The 21,236-nt window shown below is 39.4% G+C and overlaps 2 protein-coding genes across 9 annotated transcripts; one reads left to right on the top strand and one right to left on the bottom strand.

Moving 5' to 3' along the window:
* Positions 1–423: 423 nt before the first annotated feature.
* On the bottom strand, positions 424–5,375 carry LOC9271205 (peptidyl-tRNA hydrolase, mitochondrial). Of its 8 annotated transcripts, XR_001546046.3 has the most exons (9): positions 5,256–5,375; positions 4,878–4,934; positions 4,283–4,494; positions 4,111–4,195; positions 3,934–3,993; positions 2,330–2,380; positions 2,182–2,255; positions 1,583–1,659; positions 424–794 (listed from the first exon to the last, which is right to left on the bottom strand). XR_001546046.3 is itself a non-coding variant. In XM_015783935.3 (7 exons), the coding sequence occupies exons 2-7, from the start codon at positions 4,181–4,183 to the stop codon at positions 732–734; spliced, it is 381 nt and encodes a 126-aa protein (XP_015639421.1). In that variant the 5' UTR covers positions 4,184–4,222; positions 4,312–4,446; the 3' UTR covers positions 424–731. The 8 variants fall into 8 exon arrangements, 2 of the variants coding, with proteins under 2 accessions (XP_015639421.1, XP_015639418.1); XR_010741261.1 differs by lacking the exon at positions 1,583–1,659 and having other exon boundaries at positions 4,111–4,222; positions 4,312–4,494; positions 5,165–5,375; XR_010741259.1 differs by lacking the exon at positions 1,583–1,659 and having other exon boundaries at positions 4,111–4,222; positions 4,312–4,494.
* Positions 5,376–5,542: 167 nt separating this feature from the next.
* LOC4339821 (structural maintenance of chromosomes protein 5) lies at positions 5,543–18,133 on the top strand. Its single transcript, XM_015783930.3, has 29 exons — positions 5,543–5,870; positions 5,957–6,110; positions 6,236–6,309; positions 6,472–6,621; positions 6,760–6,864; positions 6,976–7,121; positions 7,983–8,094; positions 8,174–8,329; positions 8,512–8,633; positions 8,708–8,852; positions 8,937–9,002; positions 9,388–9,516; positions 9,964–10,062; positions 10,167–10,332; positions 10,428–10,573; positions 10,671–10,734; positions 10,797–10,921; positions 11,031–11,108; positions 11,443–11,515; positions 12,191–12,294; positions 13,208–13,324; positions 15,275–15,352; positions 15,450–15,549; positions 15,639–15,693; positions 16,713–16,761; positions 16,836–16,923; positions 17,032–17,104; positions 17,187–17,290; positions 17,711–18,133. Exons 1-29 carry the CDS (start codon positions 5,604–5,606, stop codon positions 17,761–17,763), a joined length of 3,198 nt encoding a protein of 1,065 aa, XP_015639416.1. The 5' UTR covers positions 5,543–5,603; the 3' UTR covers positions 17,764–18,133.
* Positions 18,134–21,236: the final 3,103 nt, after the last annotated feature.

The following is a 21,236-nucleotide window of genomic DNA, read 5'->3' as shown; positions in this document are numbered from 1 at the left end:
AAACTGTTTGCCATGACTAGTGTAATCTACCCTATATTTCAGTTCAAAACTTCAAATGGATCGGAAAAGCTGCGCTTGCTGAGGCGGCTCAAAAATCTTTGCGTTCATCTATGTTTTTCACAGTATGTGTCATTTCGTCAAATACTCCACTGTTTATCAAATTGCAATGTATGTGCTCATGCATGTGGTTTTTCTAATATTACCAGCTCGCAGTTATTCAGAGAATGTATGGCAATACGGAAAGTACTACTTAGTTACTCTTTTGTACTTGGATTGTTTCTATAGGTTCCGTCCATTCAGTCCATGGGGTAGAAGCTGAAGATTTTTGGCACCTGGTATAGGTAACAGGTCTGAATATGGCGTAAAATAGATATCCATCTTCTTTTAAAGAAAAATGATCAGCTCTATCTTTAAAGCGCATGGTAGATAGAACCTTCAAGTTTTTATTAAGTCAGTAGTACAAAAGTATAAAAAGAAACATTGGCAGCATCAACACTTACAAATCCAATGCAAAGGAGACGGCCATTGTAGCAAGTGTGACAAATCAATGAATCATGAGGTGTAGATGTTATCAGGTTCTCCCATCAGGCATTTTTGAGGGAAATTCAACAGGCTTAGATCGCTTTCTCAGATAAGCAGCGTCTATCGTCATCTTTACAGTTGCATGTCATGTGTTGTCAGATGGTTGCTAGATGCTTATCCTTCTGATCCAATTTGATGATCTTGCAGACTCATAAACCCTTGGTAACAACCAACTTTAGAATCTCAACACCCTCTTCTATGGCTGAATCAATCTAGGTTAAAACAAAACATGCAAGCATTAGACTCTGCCCGTCACAACACACCTTCAGGGTCTTTACATCTAGAATAATAATGAAATTTGTAACACTGAAATAATTAAGTCAAATACGGTGTTTCCGGAAATATGGTATCACTAGAGTGATTCAATGACAAAAATTCGCCAAGAGTGTCACAGATAATGCCATAATAAGTCCTCCAAGTAACTTCACTCCAGCAGTTCGATTTCTAGGGCATCGTGGCATTTATCTAAAACAATTAAGATTAAAGAGATCTCAACGGCTGTGAGCTTCACGGAATTGGATTAGTACACCATATGGAAGTTGACCACAAGGTTAAGCCAATCTTCTAATCATACACATGTTGCAAGCCTATAACTCATCTCTCATTTGCGTATAGCACCGCAGAAATTACTAAGATTTTAAATGAAGTAGAATAAATCTAGGTGCGGCTTACATGCAGGATATAACCAGGGTTTTAGACTGTTGGTCATATGAATCTATCCCAGCAAATGAGCATGTTCATCGAGTGAGAATTATGGAAGTAATAATACAATGATTACTTCAAAAAACCTCAACTCAGAAAAAAAAAGGAATGACACGAAACTACAAGTATGCCTACTCCCTTCCATCCCCAAGAAAAAAAGGCAACCTAGTACTAGAATGTGACACATCCTAATACAACGAATCTGGACATAGAGTATGTACAGATTCGTTGTACTAGGATGTGTCACGTCGTAGTACGAGGTTGAGTTTTTTTTGGAATAGAGGGAGTAGATATTTACCCGTTCTAGACTGGTCTTATTAAACTTCTGGAGCACAAAAGCTTTGGGGTCCATTTGGCCAGGTGGACATCCAATTCCTGAATAAAAGTATGAATATCACATTAAGGAAAAAAAACTGAATGCCACAGATGTCAAACCTACCAATCCTTAATATTGACTAAATTCTCGGTTCTTATGAAAATGGTATATCATTCTCTTCGCCCTGATAAGCTAGAAAGGTAAATATTTTGTGTCAATTTAAAAATTAAAACACTTAGTTGCAGACGTAAAATAGTTTCACATAGCTAATGGTAAACTAAACATGTATAAAACAAGGGAGCATGCTACCCCACACTCAGATAAGAGTGTGCTTATGTCTGGTAAACTTTTCAACAGAACGTTGCCTCAGGCTATCTAAAGGGAGCAAAAAAGAACATGTGGGGAAAATGGAAAGGTGCATGAAGAAATTACCACTACAAATAAAAAAATGTAATTAAGTAAACAAATTGGAAAGGAAGAATATGCTGTCTCTTCTTAATGAAGTCAGCATCTTGCTTATCAGGTCACCTTTTGAATGACAAATTACTTCATTAAAACACATGGTTACAAAATCAACAGACCCATTATGGCGCCCGAATCCTCCTTTAGGTTGTAAACGAAGAATTCCACAGGGCAGGTCCGTGCCATCAAATGCCTGAAATTCACACCAGAAAAGTCAGATTGCTATGTAACTTAGCACTCATAAAGATTAGATATTACAATACTTACCACAAGGACACGATTAAGTGGTAGTTTATAATAGGCAGCAAGTGGCCCAACCTGCAATAGGCCAAAAAAGACTTATCACCAAGAGTCATCAGATCAGGGTCAGTATGGTATAACCATTTTTTTATGTCCAGTTAAAGGAATTTCTACAAGCTGAATTACACACGACCTATCAAAGAAATAAGACATAGAAGTAACCAAAACAAAACAGACATATTGAGATATCAAGTTCAAGTCATAGCAACTAAAATTCTGATTGTTGATAGGCTTTTGGTTGCCCCAACCAAAGTAAAGCTGCGGACATAATTGAATTTAGGGGGAAATGGCTCTTAGCAAATCGTTCTGATTCAGTTAGTAACATCAAAAACATTGATGTACTCCATTCTTTGACATTCCATAGCATCCAAATATGGTATATATTCTAAATTATCTCAAAATCAAGATAATAAGAAGTGCCAGGATTGCCCTGCAGTTATATCGACTTAAATTAGCTCAATTGGACTGAACCTTTTTGGTCACCCATAACCTACCCATTGCAGCCACATATTCATTCTCCAGGCTTGTGGCCAGGAAACTCTGATGAGTAATAGCACCACTTCCACTAGTAAATAAGCCTAATCCTCAAAAAGTTTAATGTATCATCCTAAATTGGTGGTACTCAAGAGACCCACCACCAATGACGACAACATCAGTGTTTCTGCTGAGGCAATCACAGTTTGACCTCAAACCATTCTGGCAGTTGCAGAGGATCATAGAGACCAACCTGGGTCTTTGCCTCCCCCAGCTTTGCAAGATTTAAAATAAATGTAGGCATGAAGCACATATTTACCCATAGCAAGTGATTAAATTACAAAATGCCCCCCTCTTTCTTATGTAACTCTGGTAAGTGTTGTTCCCCTCTAGAATTTAGCCTAAGCTCCGCCACTGCATTCCCCGGAGTGAATGAGGGGATTTAGGTGAAGAATGTCGAATACATGTAGGACGTGAATGAGGTGAACCAGTGAACTGGTGGCAGCAGAGTTTGTTAGTCTTTTGTTGAGTTTGATGGAAGAGTAAATTACACTCACAATACACAAACTTAGGTGGTGGATGCAAATAAGTATAGCAACTTGCAAATCGCTCGTTTGGTACTACTTGCTTAGTAGTACCTTAGTATAACTTGTATGGGCCATTTAGTCTTAGTTCACACGGACTAAGCAAGTTGTAGTATCAGAGCGAGCAATTTATAAGTTCTATGTACTGTAGGCGCAATTTACTCTTGATGGAACATATTTCAGTGCCAATACTAGCTTCTCATGAAACTGGCAAACTCAATCCCGAGGCTGACAGAAAAAAAAAAGGCACAACAGAATATGACAAGATATGCTCATGATGGAAAGCATGAACCATCGGTCAATGACCAGGACAGGGGCATGCAACTGTTCGAAGATTAGTAGTGGCAATAAACCACGAGCCAGAGTGATTTAGTTTTAGAATTCAGGGACAAAAGTTAAACCATGCCAAGAGTTAAGGGACACGAAATAGATTTATTCCAAGATAGTAGGGCAGAGTAGAAATCAGATATTAAAACATGGAAAGAGTTCTAAAAGTGATGCTTGCAGATTCACCACTGAGATTCATATACGTTTGAGGCTTAGCGAGCAAAACAGGCACACCTTCGACCATTCCTGCATCAATGGAAAGACAACGGTTCCAATTCAGCCCTTCGAACCAGGAAAACAGAGTTTACATAACTCAAAAGATCAAAATACATTCTCTCTGGGATCACATATATGGAGCCAAACCTTCCGCAAATAGTGCCTTGAAGTGATGCCTGGTCGGAGATATACCCTGAGACTGTGCAAACATGTCTATCATATCAAACCCAGCCTGCAGCGAAATGGGGTGTCACAGGATCTGAAAATAAATCATTGAAACAATTAAATGACCAAGACAAGAATGAGATGCAAAGCTTACATTGTGTCTGGTGCAATGATACTTCTCACCAGGGTTACCAAGACCAACAAAGAGCCATGGCTGTATCGCGGATCATGATGAGCAGGATGAAGATAATGAGGTCTGAGAGGTTGAAATATGACGCTTGGATATGAAAGGGGCAAGTCTTGTCCACGGCTTTCCTCGCATGGCTAATTACAAACATCCACAGATCCAAAAACAGATGCAGCAGTCTGCAGCAGAAAACCAGATTATTCTTCCAGATACACAACAAAAACAATAGTACATATAGTAATAAAAAATATGATAAGACTCGCTCATTTATTGATTTTAAGGGCAATGATGTTTCAGCAATAAATTTCTTTGAGTCTCCAATTTGTAGGCATTGACAGCTTGATTGTTAGATGATATGTACAAAGGAATATCTAAATGTGCACAACACCTTTCTACCCTAACAACATATAGAGAACAGTTGATTTATTATGCACTAGTATAAATTCCAAACAGGGCATGGAAGTCTTCACTCAAGCCTGCTTCCTCTTTTGAAGATGAGGTGAGTTTCTAAAAAATGAAATAGCTCAGAAAAATTAAGTTGTTTAATTAATCAATGACATACCTAACAAAAGTAGCTTGATCTCACATCAGGATCACCGTAGCACGTACTCCGTAGTAACTATAATATTGTTGACCGAAAGTGAAAATAAAAGTTAAGGATGTGTTGGGTATGACTTTAGAACTTGGATGCAAATTGTGTGAAGTGAAACTTATGCACTAGTGGAGGGAGCACGATTATTTGAGGAGAAATGAAGAAACGGCAGCACTAGCTGAATGAGCAAAAATCCACTCCATGAGAGGAGAAGATAATAAAAAGGGGAGAGTAGAGTTGGAGGGAGAAGAAATCACGTGTGGCTGGAATGAAGGGCGGAGGCGGAGTGGGATCCCCGGGCAGGGCAGCGTAACGAAGGAAGCAGGAGAAGAGGCGGCTGGACCTCACCTAGCTATATATAGGACGACGGCAGATCCACACAGGTGCCCGCTGGTGGTGGAGGCGCCGGCGCCGGGGAAGGCGAACGAGGTGGGATGCGGGAGGCTGCGAGCGATGGAGAATAGTAGTGGGCTTCCCCTTCGAGGCCGGCCTTTTTAATTAGGCCTGAATGGGTTTCAGGCCCATTAACCTACTGCCCGGCCTAATATGAATCGGAAGGGGATTTTATTTTATTTTGTTGCCCTCAGCCGCGGAGGAAAGGGGTTTAGCAGTAGCAGTAGAAGAAGAAGAACCTTGATTGAAATCCCTAACCCCAACCAACCTACTGGAGGAGGAGTACTGGAGTAGAGAGCGAGCATGGCGAGCTCCCGCGCCGCCAAGCGCCCCAAGGTGGATCCCTCTTCCTCCTCCTCCGCGCCGCCGCCGCCGCCCCCGCCCCCGCAGCGTGGGGACGACGACTACGTGCCGGGCAACATCGTGGAGATCGAGCTCTGCAACTTCATGACCTACGACCACCTCACCTGCCGCCCCGGTCCCCGCCTCAACCTCGTCGTCGGCCCCAACGGCTCCGGCAAGAGCTCCCTCGTCTGCGCCATCGCCCTCGCCCTCGCCGCCGACCCCGCCGTACTCTCTCTTCTCCTCTCCTCTCCTCTCCTCTCCTGTACGATTGATTCCATGCTACTCTAATACTACATACCAATGCACTGCAGATTCTCGGGAGGGCATCCAGCGTCGCTGCCTTCGTCAAGAGGGGAGAGGACTCCGGCCATGTCAAGATTTCCCTCCGCGGCAATACACCCGACCACAAGCTCTGCATCACTAGGAAGGTCGATACCAACAACAAGTCTGAGTGGCAGCTCGATGGTACATGCTCTCCTTACTCCTCATTACACAAACCGATGCTTATTTCTTTCACTATCCTTTTTATTCAGCAAATGGATTGGATTTGAGGCGATGATTCCTGCATCACTAACATTTGTTTCCTGCAGGCACCACTGTCCCCAAAAAGGAAGTCATTGATCTCATCAAGAAATTCAATATTCAAGTCAACAACTTGACCCAGGTGCACCTCCAGTCCATTTTAGATTCAGCTCTTTTACATGATCCATTCCTTATCATTTTCCTTTGCATGCCATGATATTGTAATCCAGAGGAGCCACTCACTTACCCTTTTATCGTGAATCTATTCCTGATTTCTGTTGCTTTTGTGCTCAACTCTGTTCAGTTTCTTCCTCAAGACCGAGTATGTGAATTTGCGAAGTTGACACCTATCCAATTACTGGAAGAGACTGAAAAGGCTGTTGGAGATCCTAATCTACCTATCCAGCACCGTCAGCTTATAGACAGGAGTAAGGAATTGAAGATTCTTCAAGTGGTAAAGCTGAATCATTCACTATTCACTCTTTCCTTATGCTTGCTTGGACCAGTGAAAGCTATTCCCATTTCCTTGCATATCTTGTTTAGATGTCAACCCTATGGTATCGATTCACGATAAATTTATCTCGTTTGTTAGGCTGTAAAGCAAAAGGAGCAGACTTTGAATAATCTAAAGGCCCTCAATGCTGAACTAGAAAAAGATGTTGAACGTGTCCGGCAGAGAGACAGACTTCTGAAAAAGGTTTGCAGTTTCATTTTTTTGGTTTGGTAAATTCCCCCTTTTGGGTTATGACATGAAGGGCATAAAAAGTATTTTAGTGATAATTATAACATCTTGTTGGTTTTGTCTTAGGCTGAATTAATGAAGAAGAAGCTCCCATGGCTAAAATATGACATGAAGAAGAAAGAATACAAAGAAGCACAGGAGAAGGAGAAAACTGAGAAGAAAAAAATGGAGGAAGTGGCAAAAATCTGGGAAGATTCTAAAGGCCCTGTCGAGTATGTTTCATGCTCAACTGGCTTCAATTTTTCATTCATTTATAAACTCATCTCTAGAGGTATCTTTGAACTACGTGGGCTAGGCATTTGTTCTGATGTTCTTCGTTATGAAGATTTCCTTTCAAAGCCCTTCAATCTGAATGGATACATTCACGTACAGCCAAGAGGACAGTTCTATTAACTTCCAACCTTGATTCAGTAGTACTTCTATGTTTTGATTGACACACACTTCCCTTTAATTTTTCATATCAATTTCCTTTTTGTACTTGAGTAACACTAATTAAAACAAGCTAGAACTTGATTTATACAGAATATGTTATCACTATCACGGTTAATATGTAAGCATTTTGTGAATCCGATCACTTCATATAAAATGACAGGATTCCTTGGTCATGCTTGCAACCACATGCTAGTATAAGTTTAACTTTATGTTCCTCATCTCCCCTTAACTTTTTTCATATTCAAGTAACTTGTGTAATCATATTGTTTGGATTCAACACAAATCGAATCCCCTCTATTTAATCATTGTACATTATCACATTGTCACCTTAAATGTAAAAGGGAAAAAAGAAGAAGGAAGAATTAGTATCAACCTATACTGGGATAGGAATGCTCTCTGATTACTCAAGAGAGCAACAGATAACTAAAAAGAGGGAGGGAGGGAGGCAGGGAGAGGTCAGGATACATTTTTTTGAATTACCATTGGATATAGTGTACTGCCAGCTTTTTGACATTCTTTTCCCAGTTCTAAGGAAAAGTTTCTCTTCACACTTTACCTTTATGTGACTGGCTTAAATATCAAAGTTTGAAGCTTTAAGTTCTAATAGAATACCCCCCTCTTGTTACTTTCCCTATTTGTAGAGAGCTCAAGAAAAAGAAAATGTCTCATACTTCAAATACAAAAAGGATAAACAGCCATATGGCGGAAAACATGAAGAGGCGCCAAGATATTACACACAAGGAACTACAACTGGTATAAACTCTTCTTTACCTAAATGATATTTCTAGTACTATTTCACTGCTGCAAGTCATTAACACGTCTTCTCTATCAGAAAGGACAATTGAGAGCTACACTGGAGGACATAGAAGATCTGAAAAGACAAGAAAGATCCCGTCAGCAAAGGATCTTGAAGGCTAAGGAAGCCCTTGCTGCTGCTGAGAGGGAACTTGATGATCTACAACCATATGAAGCACCTAAAGCTGAAATGGTTGGTTTATTCACCTTATTTTCCCTAGTTTTTGCTGTCATTTATTTTAGATAACGAGCTTTTGCTGTCATACATCTTTTTTTTTGTTTGCAATTTTGCATATGTAGCATACAAGTATTGTGTACGGTTTATCTGCTCTAGTAATTATTTAAGCCCGTTAATAATTTTATGTTTCTTCACAGATTCAACTCACGGAGGAAATTGCACGACTGACTTGCGATATAAATGAGCTAAAAAGGAAAAAGACAGATATGGAGTCCCAGTTAGTTCGAGAGAGAGAAAATCTGAGGAACTGCTCTGATAGGTACTCGTTTTGTCTATTAATTTCTACTTTGTCCAAGACTTGGGTACCTACTAGCTAGTTATTATTTATCACAGGTTGAAGCAAATGGAAAATAAAAACAATAAGCTGCTCCAAGCATTGCGATATTCTGGTGCTGAGAAAATCAATGAAGCATACAACTGGGTGCAAGATAACCGACACATGTTCAGGGCTGAAGTTTATGGACCTGTTCTCCTTGAGGTTTGTTTACTTGCATGTTCACCAACTATTGTCTGCTTTGCTGATCATACAAGTAATAGTACATCTTCTTTGTACTGCTGTCAGGTAAATGTCCAGGATAAGGTTCACGCTTCGTACTTGGAAGGCCATGTCGCAAGCTATATATGGAAGGTATAGATACTACGATAGCACCTTATGTTCCTCTCTGCTAATTAGTGTGATGCTTATGTTTTACTTTATTTTAGCATTTCCATGAAACAATGGAAAGCCAAGAGGAACACACTTACCAGTGGCTGCTGGTTCTGTTGTGCACTGCACATTGTGTTTTGTTTTTCCTTCACATAGTCAATGTGCTGTTGCAAATTTATCCTCCAGTTGCTGGACATGGTTAGTGTCCAGTAGGATGGCATCTCATTAAACCATTTCTAGACAAGGTCCCTTATTTATTGTCATCATTGACTTGGAAACCATAAAACACTACCATGCCATCTTATTCTTTCCTCCTATGGAAGATACTGCATCTGTAATTAACTGCCATTTTGCTTTTATGTGGCAGTCATTCATTACTCAGGATGCTTCCGATCGTGACCTTTTGGTTAGACAAATGAAGCAATATGATATTCCTGTTCTGAACTTCATGGGGGACAAAGGCATAAGGAGAGAACCATTCAACATCACTCTGGAGGTCAGCAGGCATTGTCCAAGCATTTAATCTAAAAAAAAGCATTTGGCATTTGGGAACATAGATATTTTTCTTACTCCTTTTTTGGCCTAAGTTTCACATTAATTGCAAGTTGTAAGTTCTACATTCACATTAATTGCACATCATTTCATTTCATTAAGAAGGAGAAAAACAGTTACAAAAAAAAACAGAAGTTCTACATTGACATTATTCCCTCATCCTATTTTCTAACTTGTTGTGTATGAACACCCCCACACAAATCGTCTTCTTTTTTTTGGCCTAAGCACATATTCTCTTGTTTTGTCTAAGCACTCAATGTAGGGGCACCAGAGTCATTCTCTTCTGGTGACTTCATCAATCTTAAAGCTTTCTCAGTCTTTGTTCCCTCTTAAAAACATGAAAGAATGGTAAGAGCAATAATTTAGATTGAGTGTGCTGTTTCTTTTGCAGATGCAACAAGTTGGGATCTACTCACGACTTGATCAAGTTTTTGAAGCTCCTCCTGCTGTGAAAGATGTTTTAATTAGTCAGGCTAATTTGGACCGTTCGGTATAACTGTTTATGTCGACTTCATTAATCTATACCAAGCTGAACTGACCAGAATCCTCAATCGTGTTTCCTCTTCTGTTTCCCCCTCTATTATGCCTATATAGTATATAGGTACAGATGAAACACACAATAGAGCAGATGATGTACCAAAGCTAGGCATTTCTGACTTTTGGACCCCAGATAACCACTATCGGTGGTCCAGGTCAAGATATGGCGGTCATTTGTCAGCATTTGTAGATGCCGTCAATCCTTCCCGTCTTTTTATGTGCAGTATGTGTTACAATCTCAACATTAATGCCTGTCAGCTACTTGGGTTGTGCATTCTGATCTGGTGGTGCCTGATGCTTGTCAGATTTTTTATGCAGATTTAGATGTTATTGACTCTGAAAGACTTCGATCTCAGAAGGATAAGCATATCAAAGATATTGACGGCATGGATGAAGACTTAAAGAAGCTTCTGAAGGAACAGAGACAATTAGAAGATGAAGCAGCAAAAATTCGCAGGAAAAAGGTTTCATCGATTTAAGCTCTATTCACTTTTAGATTTGGATATAGTTAATGCCCAGTTGTTTCTCATAGTGCTCATCTTTTAATTGCCATATTTCCAGGAAGAGATTACAGACACGATGATGTTTGAGAAGAAGAGGCAAGAAGAAACACGGAGACGTGTTGGTACGATATCTATTGCTGTTCTTCTACTTGTAGCTTTTCTAATATTTGGTGCTTGTCTCTAGATATTAAAAGAAGAATGTTGGAGACTATATATAAAGAGGAAGATATGGAGTCAAGCAAAAGAAAGTTTGTTGATCAGGCGGCAAAGTTAAATGATCAGCGATATGAACTAGTGCTAAAACTCAAGGTTAGCACTTAACAGAGCTTGGAGCTTCTGACGATGATACAATATTTTGTTTATCTTGAAGATCATCATCACATTTGTGCTTGCATAAATTTTATTTAAATTCTCTCAGGATTTACTTATTGAAGCTGTTGCTCTCAAATGGAGTTGCACACAAAAGAACATGGCTTCCATTGAGCTCGATACAAAGGTATGCTTTGTGAGAAACTAGTTACTTTCATAACACAAAACTTCTTGAATTGAACTGTGCATATTTCTTGCATTTTGATTACCTTGCAGTGACCCAATTAATCTCCGCTTGGAAACTTTGCAATTAATCACCCAATTAATCACAGCTGTTTTACAAATGTTTGGCTGCTTGCAATAAGATATATAAATTACTAAAATACTAGTTTGGTCTAAAGCACACATAATTTGCACATGTTACACCAGAAAATTGCCATATTTGCTTATGTCTTATCCCGTTCCTTGTACCGAAACAATTCGCACATGTAATCATCTGTCCTTCATTAATCATCTGATAGATATGGGAGATGGAAAAGGATGTGAAGAAACTTGAAAAGAATGCTATTGAAGCTGCTAAAGAATATGAAAACTGTGAGTTGATGTTTCAATCCATTCTTTTGTTGTTTCTAACCACTCAGTTTGGCAAATATTTTGGAAAGTGGCTTAGGGTCCAAGGCAATTTTTTCTTTGAGTTTTTGCCTTTGGGTTGACAAATCTTATGCTCACTTTCATGTCATGCTCATTCCTCAGGTCTGTTTGGTTTGTAGAGGTGAAGACTATTCAAAATCCATCATGCATCTCCTGAGTAGATTTTTTTTTGAAGTATAGCTATATCAGAACCATGTGAGTTCTTGCTGATTTTTGAATGGATATATCTAATATTCTACAACGTTAGACTTTAGTCCCAGGCAAGTCATGGGTATTCTAACATGTCGTAAGTTAACAACTACTCTACATAAAAAAGTGTATTTTTATTTTCTGAGGTGTTCTAAGAATCTGTTAAGTATTGACTGACAAAGTTGAACAGATGCTCTCTTGGGCTTTTGAGTTTTGAATAAAGACAACTATGTTTTGAGACTGGTACTATAAATGGTCAACTGCGGTTGAATGTGCCTGGCAAGCTTATAAAGGCCTTTGTAGGAAATTTCATTTCTGTAATGATTGAGAGTAGTGTAGCATATGGCAAGTTGGCAATACATTACTTTCGTGATTGATTCCATTTGTCTCATGCTGGCACTATCACATGACATATGTTCCTCTAATCAGGTAAAAGAAAAACTCAAGAGCATAAGCAGCAGTTGTCTAATGCAAAACAGCATGCAGAGTCAATAGCTATGATCACCGAAGACCTTGCAAAAAAGTTTCTTGAGGTACTGTTTGAATTTAATTTTGTACTTTTCTTGTCTTATTTGTGAATCAGCATTCACATATTTTAGTTGAGTTAGCATACCAACTGTAAAATCTCCCTAATCTGCAACCACTAGATCCTTTTATAAAATTATTTTTTTAATGATAAATTTATCACAAAACCTTAGTTACCAGATTTGCAGCATAGTTTGTCAAACCCAAAATCAGATCACATGATTTGGGGTTTACCAGCGATCTACCTGCACGTACCGTGAAAGTCAAGCAGGAACTCAATCAGGATGAGCTTAACGATGTTGCTGGGCTGAGCCAGTCAACTACAAGCTCCTTTACCTTTACCTTTTCTTTTTAATATAAGGCCACGGTTCGATATTCAATGAAACTTTGTGGCATTGTTTGGGTTATGAACCTCAGATTGGATTCATAAATAGGAGAGGTACATCCCTCTTGCTAAATCCTAGGTTTGTCAAGTGATGAATTGCGCAGGCAGGGACACGTACCAGGAACCAACAGATCATGATTCTGGCAACTACAGTAGCAACAACTTGATGTTCAAACAACCACGAATGGCTGAATTCTGTCTGAAGCACCTATGCTCTAGGGTGTTAGTTTCTTCTCATAAGAATTAACTCTTCTGATTTTAGCTCATTTAGTTGTTGGAATGCTCCATAAGGCCACAGTAAAAGATCCTCACTGCTTGTTTGGTTGTTTAGGATTTATGATGTCCCTCTAATTATCTGCTGTTTACAACTGGATTTCTTATGTTGTTTTCTCTATTACTTCCAGTTTTCCTTTTTATTATTATGTGAATAATTTGAGATGCATTGCCATTTACTTTGGCCAAAAAAACCACATGTATTATCAGCATATGCTGGCACTTAGCACCCACGATCCTGCTTCCACTGTTTCTGTTTGCAGATGCCTACTACCATAGAAGAACTGGATTGTGCAATTCAAGATACTGAATCCGAAGCAAATTCTATGCTTTTTCTTAATCAAAATGTTTTGTTGGAGTATCAAAGCCGGCAGCGTGAGGTACAATGGATTAATAAGTGTACCTCTTTTTTATTTCATACTTTCTTTACTTCCAGTGTTGCAATATGCATAAGTTGTTCAGCATCAGTTTGTCTCATCAGGAATAGCACCTAGCCACCCAGCAGGTTTTGTATTTTCAGAATAGGACTGGGTGGTGCCTTCATAGCAGTTAGTTGAGAGACCCTTATTTTCTCCTAATACTGCTGCAGAGTTGCTTCTAGACAAAACAGAAATAAGCTAGAGTCTGAGGTTTCATGTTGGTATTATTAAAGGGACTATTTCCTGAAGAGTATTAAAAATTTTGAATTCCCCATAGTGATCTCCTTCAGGATTCCCATGTGGGAATATTTTTCCTTACAGACAGAATATTGCACTATATGCTGAAATTTTGACAAAATGACTTTTAGAAAACTAATTTAAAAAATAAACGTGGCAAAAACTAATTGAGAAAATGAACCTTTGACTCCGCGCCAGCCTCGACGGCGCTGAGCTCTTGTCCAAGGTGCCCCAGGTTTGCTGACTCATCAGAGCTCAGCTCCAAGCAGCCTAGCATGTTGGTGGAGGTCGTCAGCTATAAACAGTGTGCAGGGTTCGATTTCGATTATCCCCTCCCTCCACACCTTTTTTTTGTTTTCTCTTACTTTCCTAATTTTCTTTTTAGTATACTTCTTTTTGCTTGATTTGAAATATTTGTTTACAAAATGTTTGCTCAAATAGACAGAGGCGTACATCCACATCCAATAGCCAGTATTTCCACATGTAAAATGGCCTCAAGAGCTCGTTGCTCGCATTCACCATGTTCCTGTTACTCGCTAGCCTGCTATCTCCCGTGAAAGGCATTGATCTGTTGACCTCGCCGGTTTATCCTGACCCTGCCAAGGATTCGACCAAAATCAACTCCAATGGTGATGGTCAGTAGTAAGCACATCGCCAGATATATACACATACACATTATGTTTTTGTGTTCTTTCTCAGATAATAGAACAACTTATAGTTCTTTCATATATTTTTTCAAATTCAAAATAAATAAATTTACAAATTAAACATGTCATTTATGAAAAGAATATTAGATCAAAATAAATAAATTTGCAAATAAAACATGCCATTTCTTAAAAGAATATGAGTATTGTGGTGGAGGAATGGAGGATCGAACTCAACACCACCTGGTAGGCTGGCACACAGCTGATGTCCTCCCCCACCATGCTAGGCTAGCTTTGCTGATGACGTTGGTGCTGAGGCAAAGGTTCATTTTTGCAATTAGTTTTTACCAAGGTTTATTCTTCAAATAAGTTTTCTAAAAGGGTCATTTTGTCAAAATTTCGGCCACCATATGAGTGCAGAGAAGATACTTCATTCAGTTTTTCTTTTCTTATATATTTGTCATTATACTATATGTTAATAAGGTAGTATAGCAGATAAAGGAGATCGGAGCGTTGGACTATTTAAGAATGCTGCTTTTGCAACACAGTATATTTCTCATGTTGCTGGTTTTGTTACCCATAAATCTACGGGAAATACTCGATGTTTCACATGTGCTATGAAAATGTTTCTATTAGAACTTAATGGCATTTCATCATAATATAATCATGTGATATGTTGTTTTAGATTTAATTGCAACAGTAATCGGATCGTAGATTTGTTAAGTAATTTAAAAGAAAGAAAAACATTTGAAGCTTGCAAATAGAGCTTCATGCGTGCATGCAAAAGAGGTTGGCCTACTGTACAAAGAGAGAAATGTAGAGCGGGTACATTGCAAAAAATGACTTAGAGGCTTGCATATGCAGCTGCAGCACGCAGAAAGTGTGAGAGGGAGGCAACATGCAGCAGCTGCCAGATGGGGATAGCACCTGATTTTTTGTGTTTTACTGGGCGCCCAATGCCTAGTCCCGTCCTAAATCTACTACTACACTGATTACTTTGACAGTGACAATACCTATTTTAACTGTGTAGATAGAATCAATATCCATAAAGCTGGAAGATGATAAAGGAGAATGTGAAAGATGCTACTCTGATATAGAGGCTACAAAGGTCTGGACATTTTCATATTGTCAGCTATATTACCATACTTTGTCCAAATCTTTTTTGGCATCCTGCCTCACTTGACTTGACTTTGGCAATATCCTAGGGCAAATGGCTTCCAACTCTGCGCACTCTTGTTTCAAAAATAAACAGCACGTTTAGTCGTAACTTTCAAGAAATGGCTGTTGCTGGAGAAGTTTCACTTGGTATGTGTGGCAGTTCCTTTTTTGTGTTATCACACTGTTATTTGTACTATTTTCAGATGGCATACCAATCTGTACCAAATTTCCTGCAGATGAACATGGTCTTGATTTTGAGCAATATGGCATCCTTATAAAGGTCAAGTTTAGGTGAGTTTCTTTTCCTAATTGAGAGCACTGCTCTGATTTCTTGCAATTAAGTAAATAATGATAAGTACACTACTTGTCCATCACTGATGGAGTAGTGGTACTATTTCCTGATGGCAACCAAACTAGGGACTGCTATCCGTGGTTAAACAGATATGACCAGTAAGCAGAGAACAGTCTTACAAATCACTGAGTTATAGTATAGGGTAACTTGATTATTTCTAGGTTGCACTCATACATTATATGATGATAAGTGATCATCAAATGTATATGTTAAGAAGGATAAAAGGTGAAGTATAAAACACTCTGTTCATTTGTATTGAATTCCGATGTGCTCTCAGATCTTTTGTTTTCTGTGGATTCTATCTTTCTTAGACTTCTAGTGATACCTCATGCCAGTAGCACTTGAACTATTACTTTCACGAGAATAGCTCTGTTGTCTTCTAACATGGGAGAGATCTTAGTCATTAGCCAGGTGTTCTTATTTGTAACTCCATACTTCAATCATGAGATCTTTTATTTGCTATTTATCTGTGACTATTATGTTCTACTCCCTTTGTTCCATATTGTAAGATGTTTTAGGTTTCATCCTATGTCAAACTTTGACTAAGTTTATAAAAAAAACGTAGCAACATCTACAACAGCAAATTGGTTTCATTAAATCCACCACCGAATATACTTTTGTAATATATTTGTTTTGTGTCAGAAACGTAGATACATTTTTCTATGAACTTGGTCAAACTTTGACAAACTTAAAACATATTACAATATGGAACCGAGGGAGCATTTAACATCTACTCAAGATTAGAATGGCGTTACCGATTATTTTATCATTAAAGGTGCTATTTGGATGGTCCTGTAACCCGTCTTTTGTTGCCTGTTTCTAGCCATGTTCATCCCGCAGTGTTTAATTCCATAGTTCAGCCTGCTTCTACTGTAGCCTGTAGTTTAAGGGTTTCCACAAGGTTTCTGTTGGCCTTATTTTGTGGTTTTTAATCAAATTGTGGCATTATTTTCCTCAGGCAAACAGGTCAGTTGCAGGTGTTGAGCGCTCATCACCAATCTGGAGGGGTATGAAAAAAACTATTAGATGCATTCTAGAAAAATATGCCTTATACTTACTATTATTTTTTGCTCCTTTATAGGAGCGATCAGTTTCAACCATCCTGTACCTTGTATCACTTCAAGATCTTACCAACTGCCCCTTTCGGGTCGTTGATGAGATAAATCAAGGCAAGCCAACCCTCACAAGTTTTTGTTCCCTATGCACTCAATGCTGTTATAAAATGATTACTAGTTTGTTGAAGCATTACAAAGGTAACTGTTTCCCCGAAATTGCAGGAATGGATCCCATAAACGAGAGGAAGATGTTCCAGCAGCTTGTGAGAGCAGCCAGTCAGCCAAACACTCCACAGTTTGTGACAGTACTCTTAGCATTTCAGGAGGCATTTTCAGATAGCATCTACCAACTCCCATGTTTCTTAATCTGGCTATAGGTGCTTCCTCCTGACGCCCAAGTTGCTGCCTGATTTGGAATATAGTGATGCATGCAGCATCCTAAATATCATGAATGGCCCATGGATTGAGAAGCCAGCTAAAGGTAATATGTGTTCTGTACTTAGGCCCTGTTTAGATCCCACACTAAAATTTTTCACCCTGTCACATCGAACGTTTGAACACCTGCATGAAGTATTAAATATAGGCTAAAAATATGACTAATTGCACAGATTGCGACTAATTTGCGAGACAAATCTTTTAAGCCTAATTGATCCATGATTTAACAATGTGGTGCTACAGTAAACATTTACCAATGACGGATTAATTAGGCTTAATAAATTCGTCTTGCGGTTTACTGACGGATTTTGTAATTAGTTTTTTGTTTGTGCCCAAACACCTCATGCGATATCTTATATAATACCTGATATGACACGTCAAAACTTTACACTCCTGGATCTAAACATCCCCTTAGACATTTTAGCATATTCTCGGTCTCAATCCATATTTGATGCATGCTTTGCAGCCTGGAGCACCGGTGATTGCTGGAGAACAGTAATGAGCGTGAGTGGGCACTGATGGTCAAATACGGATTTGAGTACTGCACTTCGCAAGCGATTCTTCAAAAGTCAATCGTTTTACGCGGAAGCTTCAGGGTATTCAATGTGATCTTTGCTTGTACCCCATGTAGATAAATTAAGTCCAAAAACCAGAAGCTCCAATGTGCTGGACTGCTAGCCAGCTGCCTTTTGTGCTTTGTTTATTGCAGTGGTGGTTTAAACAGCTACTGGCTGACCCTTCGGCATGTCGTTAACTCAGGGACTTCATAGGACAAAGTGGCGCTAAAATCGTGACATGTTCCCAACCAGGTTTTATCGTTTGATGAAGGCCGGTTCCAATCGCAAAATATATCTACTTGAATTGTCGAGGGGGATAACACCGACTGACATTTTCATTGCCCTAATTCAACCCTACATCATGTCCATGTTAGTTGTGAACGCCTTGTTCTGCACTCTGAATCTCCTGGTGAACGATCAGTTGTACAACTGAGCCGATGCGAATGAGGCAGGTCTTCTACAAATGACATCTCGGACACTAGCGAGTATATGTGGTCTTCTACAAATGACAACTCGAACACTAGCGAGTATGTACAAACTTGAGACGGGTCTGGATGGTTATTATGCGATTGAGATTATTCGTACACTAGCGACCCCATCGTTTCGTTTATTCAGGGAATAAGTGAAACGGCATATTCATAAACAAAAAATAATTTGTGAATAAAACTTCTATATATGCGTTCTTAGCGATCTAAAAGCAAAGGCTGAAAGATAAACTTCAACGAAAAAAACCTCAAAATCAACTCTAAATTTAACGTTGAAAATTCAAATTTTTACAGATAAGCATAAGTAAAAAGATGAGACCGTGAGTGAAGTCATCACTACGACTGTAATTGATCTCACTCTGTTTTTTTTATTGAAGAGTTTAGATTTACTCCCTCCGTCCCATAGAAACTGAATCCAGAACCGAATATGTCGCATCCGGTACTAGGTTGGTTTTTTATGGGATGGAGGGGGTACTGTCCATGCTAAGATCAAGGGCACATCCAATCATGAGTGAGTCCTACCATATCGATAATTGCACTCGATTTGACTGTCAGCGAAAGTGATGTTTGCCCCAGCCGTGCAGAAGCCAAGGAGTTGGGCAACCCTCGAGTGACAGGTCCACATCAATGGAATTGGTCCAAGGATGGCAAGAAGTAGGGGAACCCGGATCCCCACCCTTGACTGCTCGGGTCGTCAAAGGTCTCCACAACATACCACGTGGCACCACATCTCGTCAATCACAAGAGAGACCAAGATCTCAATCCTTTGTTGAATAGGTTGTGCTCCAAGAACGAGACAATGAATCCTGGGAAAGGGGGCTCATTCAAGTGAGTGAGGAAAGCAATGCACACACGCATACGTGTGCGCGCCATAGAACACGCACGCATGTGCGCGTCCACACGTGCATGCACAACGAGGCAAAGCCTGATCTGAAAGGCCTCAAAAATGTGTCAAAATACATTTAAAATCACTTCAAGTATCAAAGCACCTAAAGCTCCCCAAACATGTGTTAAAAGCGTGAAAATCGAGTTCTGGACCATTTTCTTTTTTTTTTCTGAAAGGACTGGACCATTTTCTTTGACAACATATCTCCCATACATGGGTCCCTTAGCAACAATACTATCAACCCGTATCACGGTGTTTTCATTTACTCTGAGTCCTACCTTACCCAAGGCAGTTCTTCTCTCACTTCCTTAAAAAAACAAACCCTTTTCCTTCGCACAAAACCAACTACCCTTTCCCATAAAAAAAATAACTATCTTTCCTTTACTTCGAGAAACCCTACCTTCCCCGAGAAGGTAGTCTCCCTCAATAAAACACTAGAAATTTTGCTACCAAAAAAAGAATGGTATATTGTTGCCTTGTATGCGAAGGAAGCCTTGACTTTGGTACCGAGTTGCCCCCGGTCCAACAATGAGATTGGGGGGTTACTGTCGAAGAAGTAGGAACCGAGATTCCCACCCCTGACTGCTCAGGACATCAAAGGTCTGCAGAATAGGCCCCGTGGCGCCACATCCCGCCAAGCACAAGCAAGACCAAGACCTCAGTCTCTTAGTTCAGCAGGCCATGCCCTAAGCATGAGGGGTAAACCCAAAGCAAGCCTCGAGCTCGGCCTTTTGCTGGCTGCTCGGGGCCCCTGGCACACCATAACTACGATTCAACCTGATGTTAACAACGGAATTTTGCATCAAATTCGGAGAAGAAGAAACAAGATCGAAGCGGATTTGGTGTGGAATCGAGTTAATTACCAATTCGGACTACGCATCGGCTGAGTATCGTATCGGCTAGAAACAAGACAGAGGCTTGACTTGGCCGACATAGCAAGTAGCCAATACGATACAACTTGGGGCCTGGTTTGGGTTTGTTTTCGAATAACCATCATTGCCAATTAGAGATAGAGCTCGAATAAGGCAATTGTATATATTAATTAGGATATTTAAGTTGATTTGAGAGATTTGGCAAGAGACTGCCATGAGGTCTTATTTGTATCTTATCTTTAGGAAAGTTTGAGTCATGTCCCTAATGGACTAAGTTTTTATTCAGGGTATAAATATGAACCCCAGACCATTGTAATCGGGGAGACAATCTAATACAACTTCGGCGCATCGCCACCCTTTTTGTTCTTCTTTTCGATGAGTTATCTCGACAAGAGGTAATCCGTCTTGATGGCTTGTGCTATCGGGGCTATTATGTCGTTTTAGATGTTCTAGTCCTTTTACCATAACCATATGCTATTATATGTCTTAATTAATCTAGTCTTAGTATCTCAATTTAGCCCTATCGGCTGGTTCTCGTTTCAGGGTTCCTGTCGGTATAAGCTTAATTGCCTTACTATATTAGATTAACTAAGGCATCCACCATCTTGAAAAGTGATTAATTTCTTGATTGTTTAGACTTTAGATTTCTTTACTTACTCAGAGATGCATCATCCCTAGTCTTGTCTAGAACCCTAGAAACTAATATGGAATTAAGCATAATTAGAGATAGTATCGGAGTTTCAGCCGATCTTACTTAATATACATGCTATTTTGCTAGTTTTATGTATATTTCCCACTTATATAGAGAGATCACCCTATATAAATATATCAAGTCTAGGTCAATATCAGCCGAGTTGCCAAACTTGGTAGATGATCGTTATTTGATATGTTTCTATAGATTGGTTTGTCTATATAAGTTTTTACTAGAGTACTAGCTAGTATATTATCTTTATTTATCTATCTTGCTCTAAATATTGTTCCATCGGCTACTTCTATAATATCATCTGACGTAAACTTGACAAAATAATTAGATGATATTACAGCCGATGAGGCATTTTTATGGTTTGCACGTAATTTATATATCAATGCATTACCGATCTGGTCTAACTATATCGGCTGGGATCACTAACGATATGTCATCGGCCTATTGGCCGATCGGCTATTGGCTAACTCACTCTGTTTGATGTTTCCT

The sequence above is a fragment of the Oryza sativa genome, chromosome 5 (genome assembly GCF_034140825.1).
Source record: "Oryza sativa Japonica Group chromosome 5, ASM3414082v1".
Lineage (NCBI taxonomy): Eukaryota > Viridiplantae > Streptophyta > Magnoliopsida > Poales > Poaceae > Oryza > Oryza sativa.
This window is presented reverse-complemented; position numbering and strand designations above follow the sequence as displayed.

Coding starts and splice junctions, on each gene's coding strand:
- LOC9271205 (XM_015783935.3), bottom strand. CDS start 4,183: ATGATAGACATGTTTGCACAGTCTCAGGGTATATCTCCGACCAGGCAT. Junction 1,660..2,181: donor GGATTCGGGCGCCATAATGG/GTCTGTTGATTT, acceptor ACTTTTATTCAG/GAATTGGATGTCCACCTGGC. Junction 795..1,582: donor ATAAGACCAGTCTAGAACGG/GTAAATATCTAC, acceptor GTTTTAACCTAG/ATTGATTCAGCCATAGAAGA.
- LOC4339821 (XM_015783930.3), top strand. CDS start 5,604: ATGGCGAGCTCCCGCGCCGCCAAGCGCCCCAAGGTGGATCCCTCTTCC. Junction 8,095..8,173: donor CACACAAGGAACTACAACTG/GTATAAACTCTT, acceptor CTTCTCTATCAG/AAAGGACAATTGAGAGCTAC. Junction 17,291..17,710: donor GATTGAGAAGCCAGCTAAAG/GTAATATGTGTT, acceptor CATGCTTTGCAG/CCTGGAGCACCGGTGATTGC.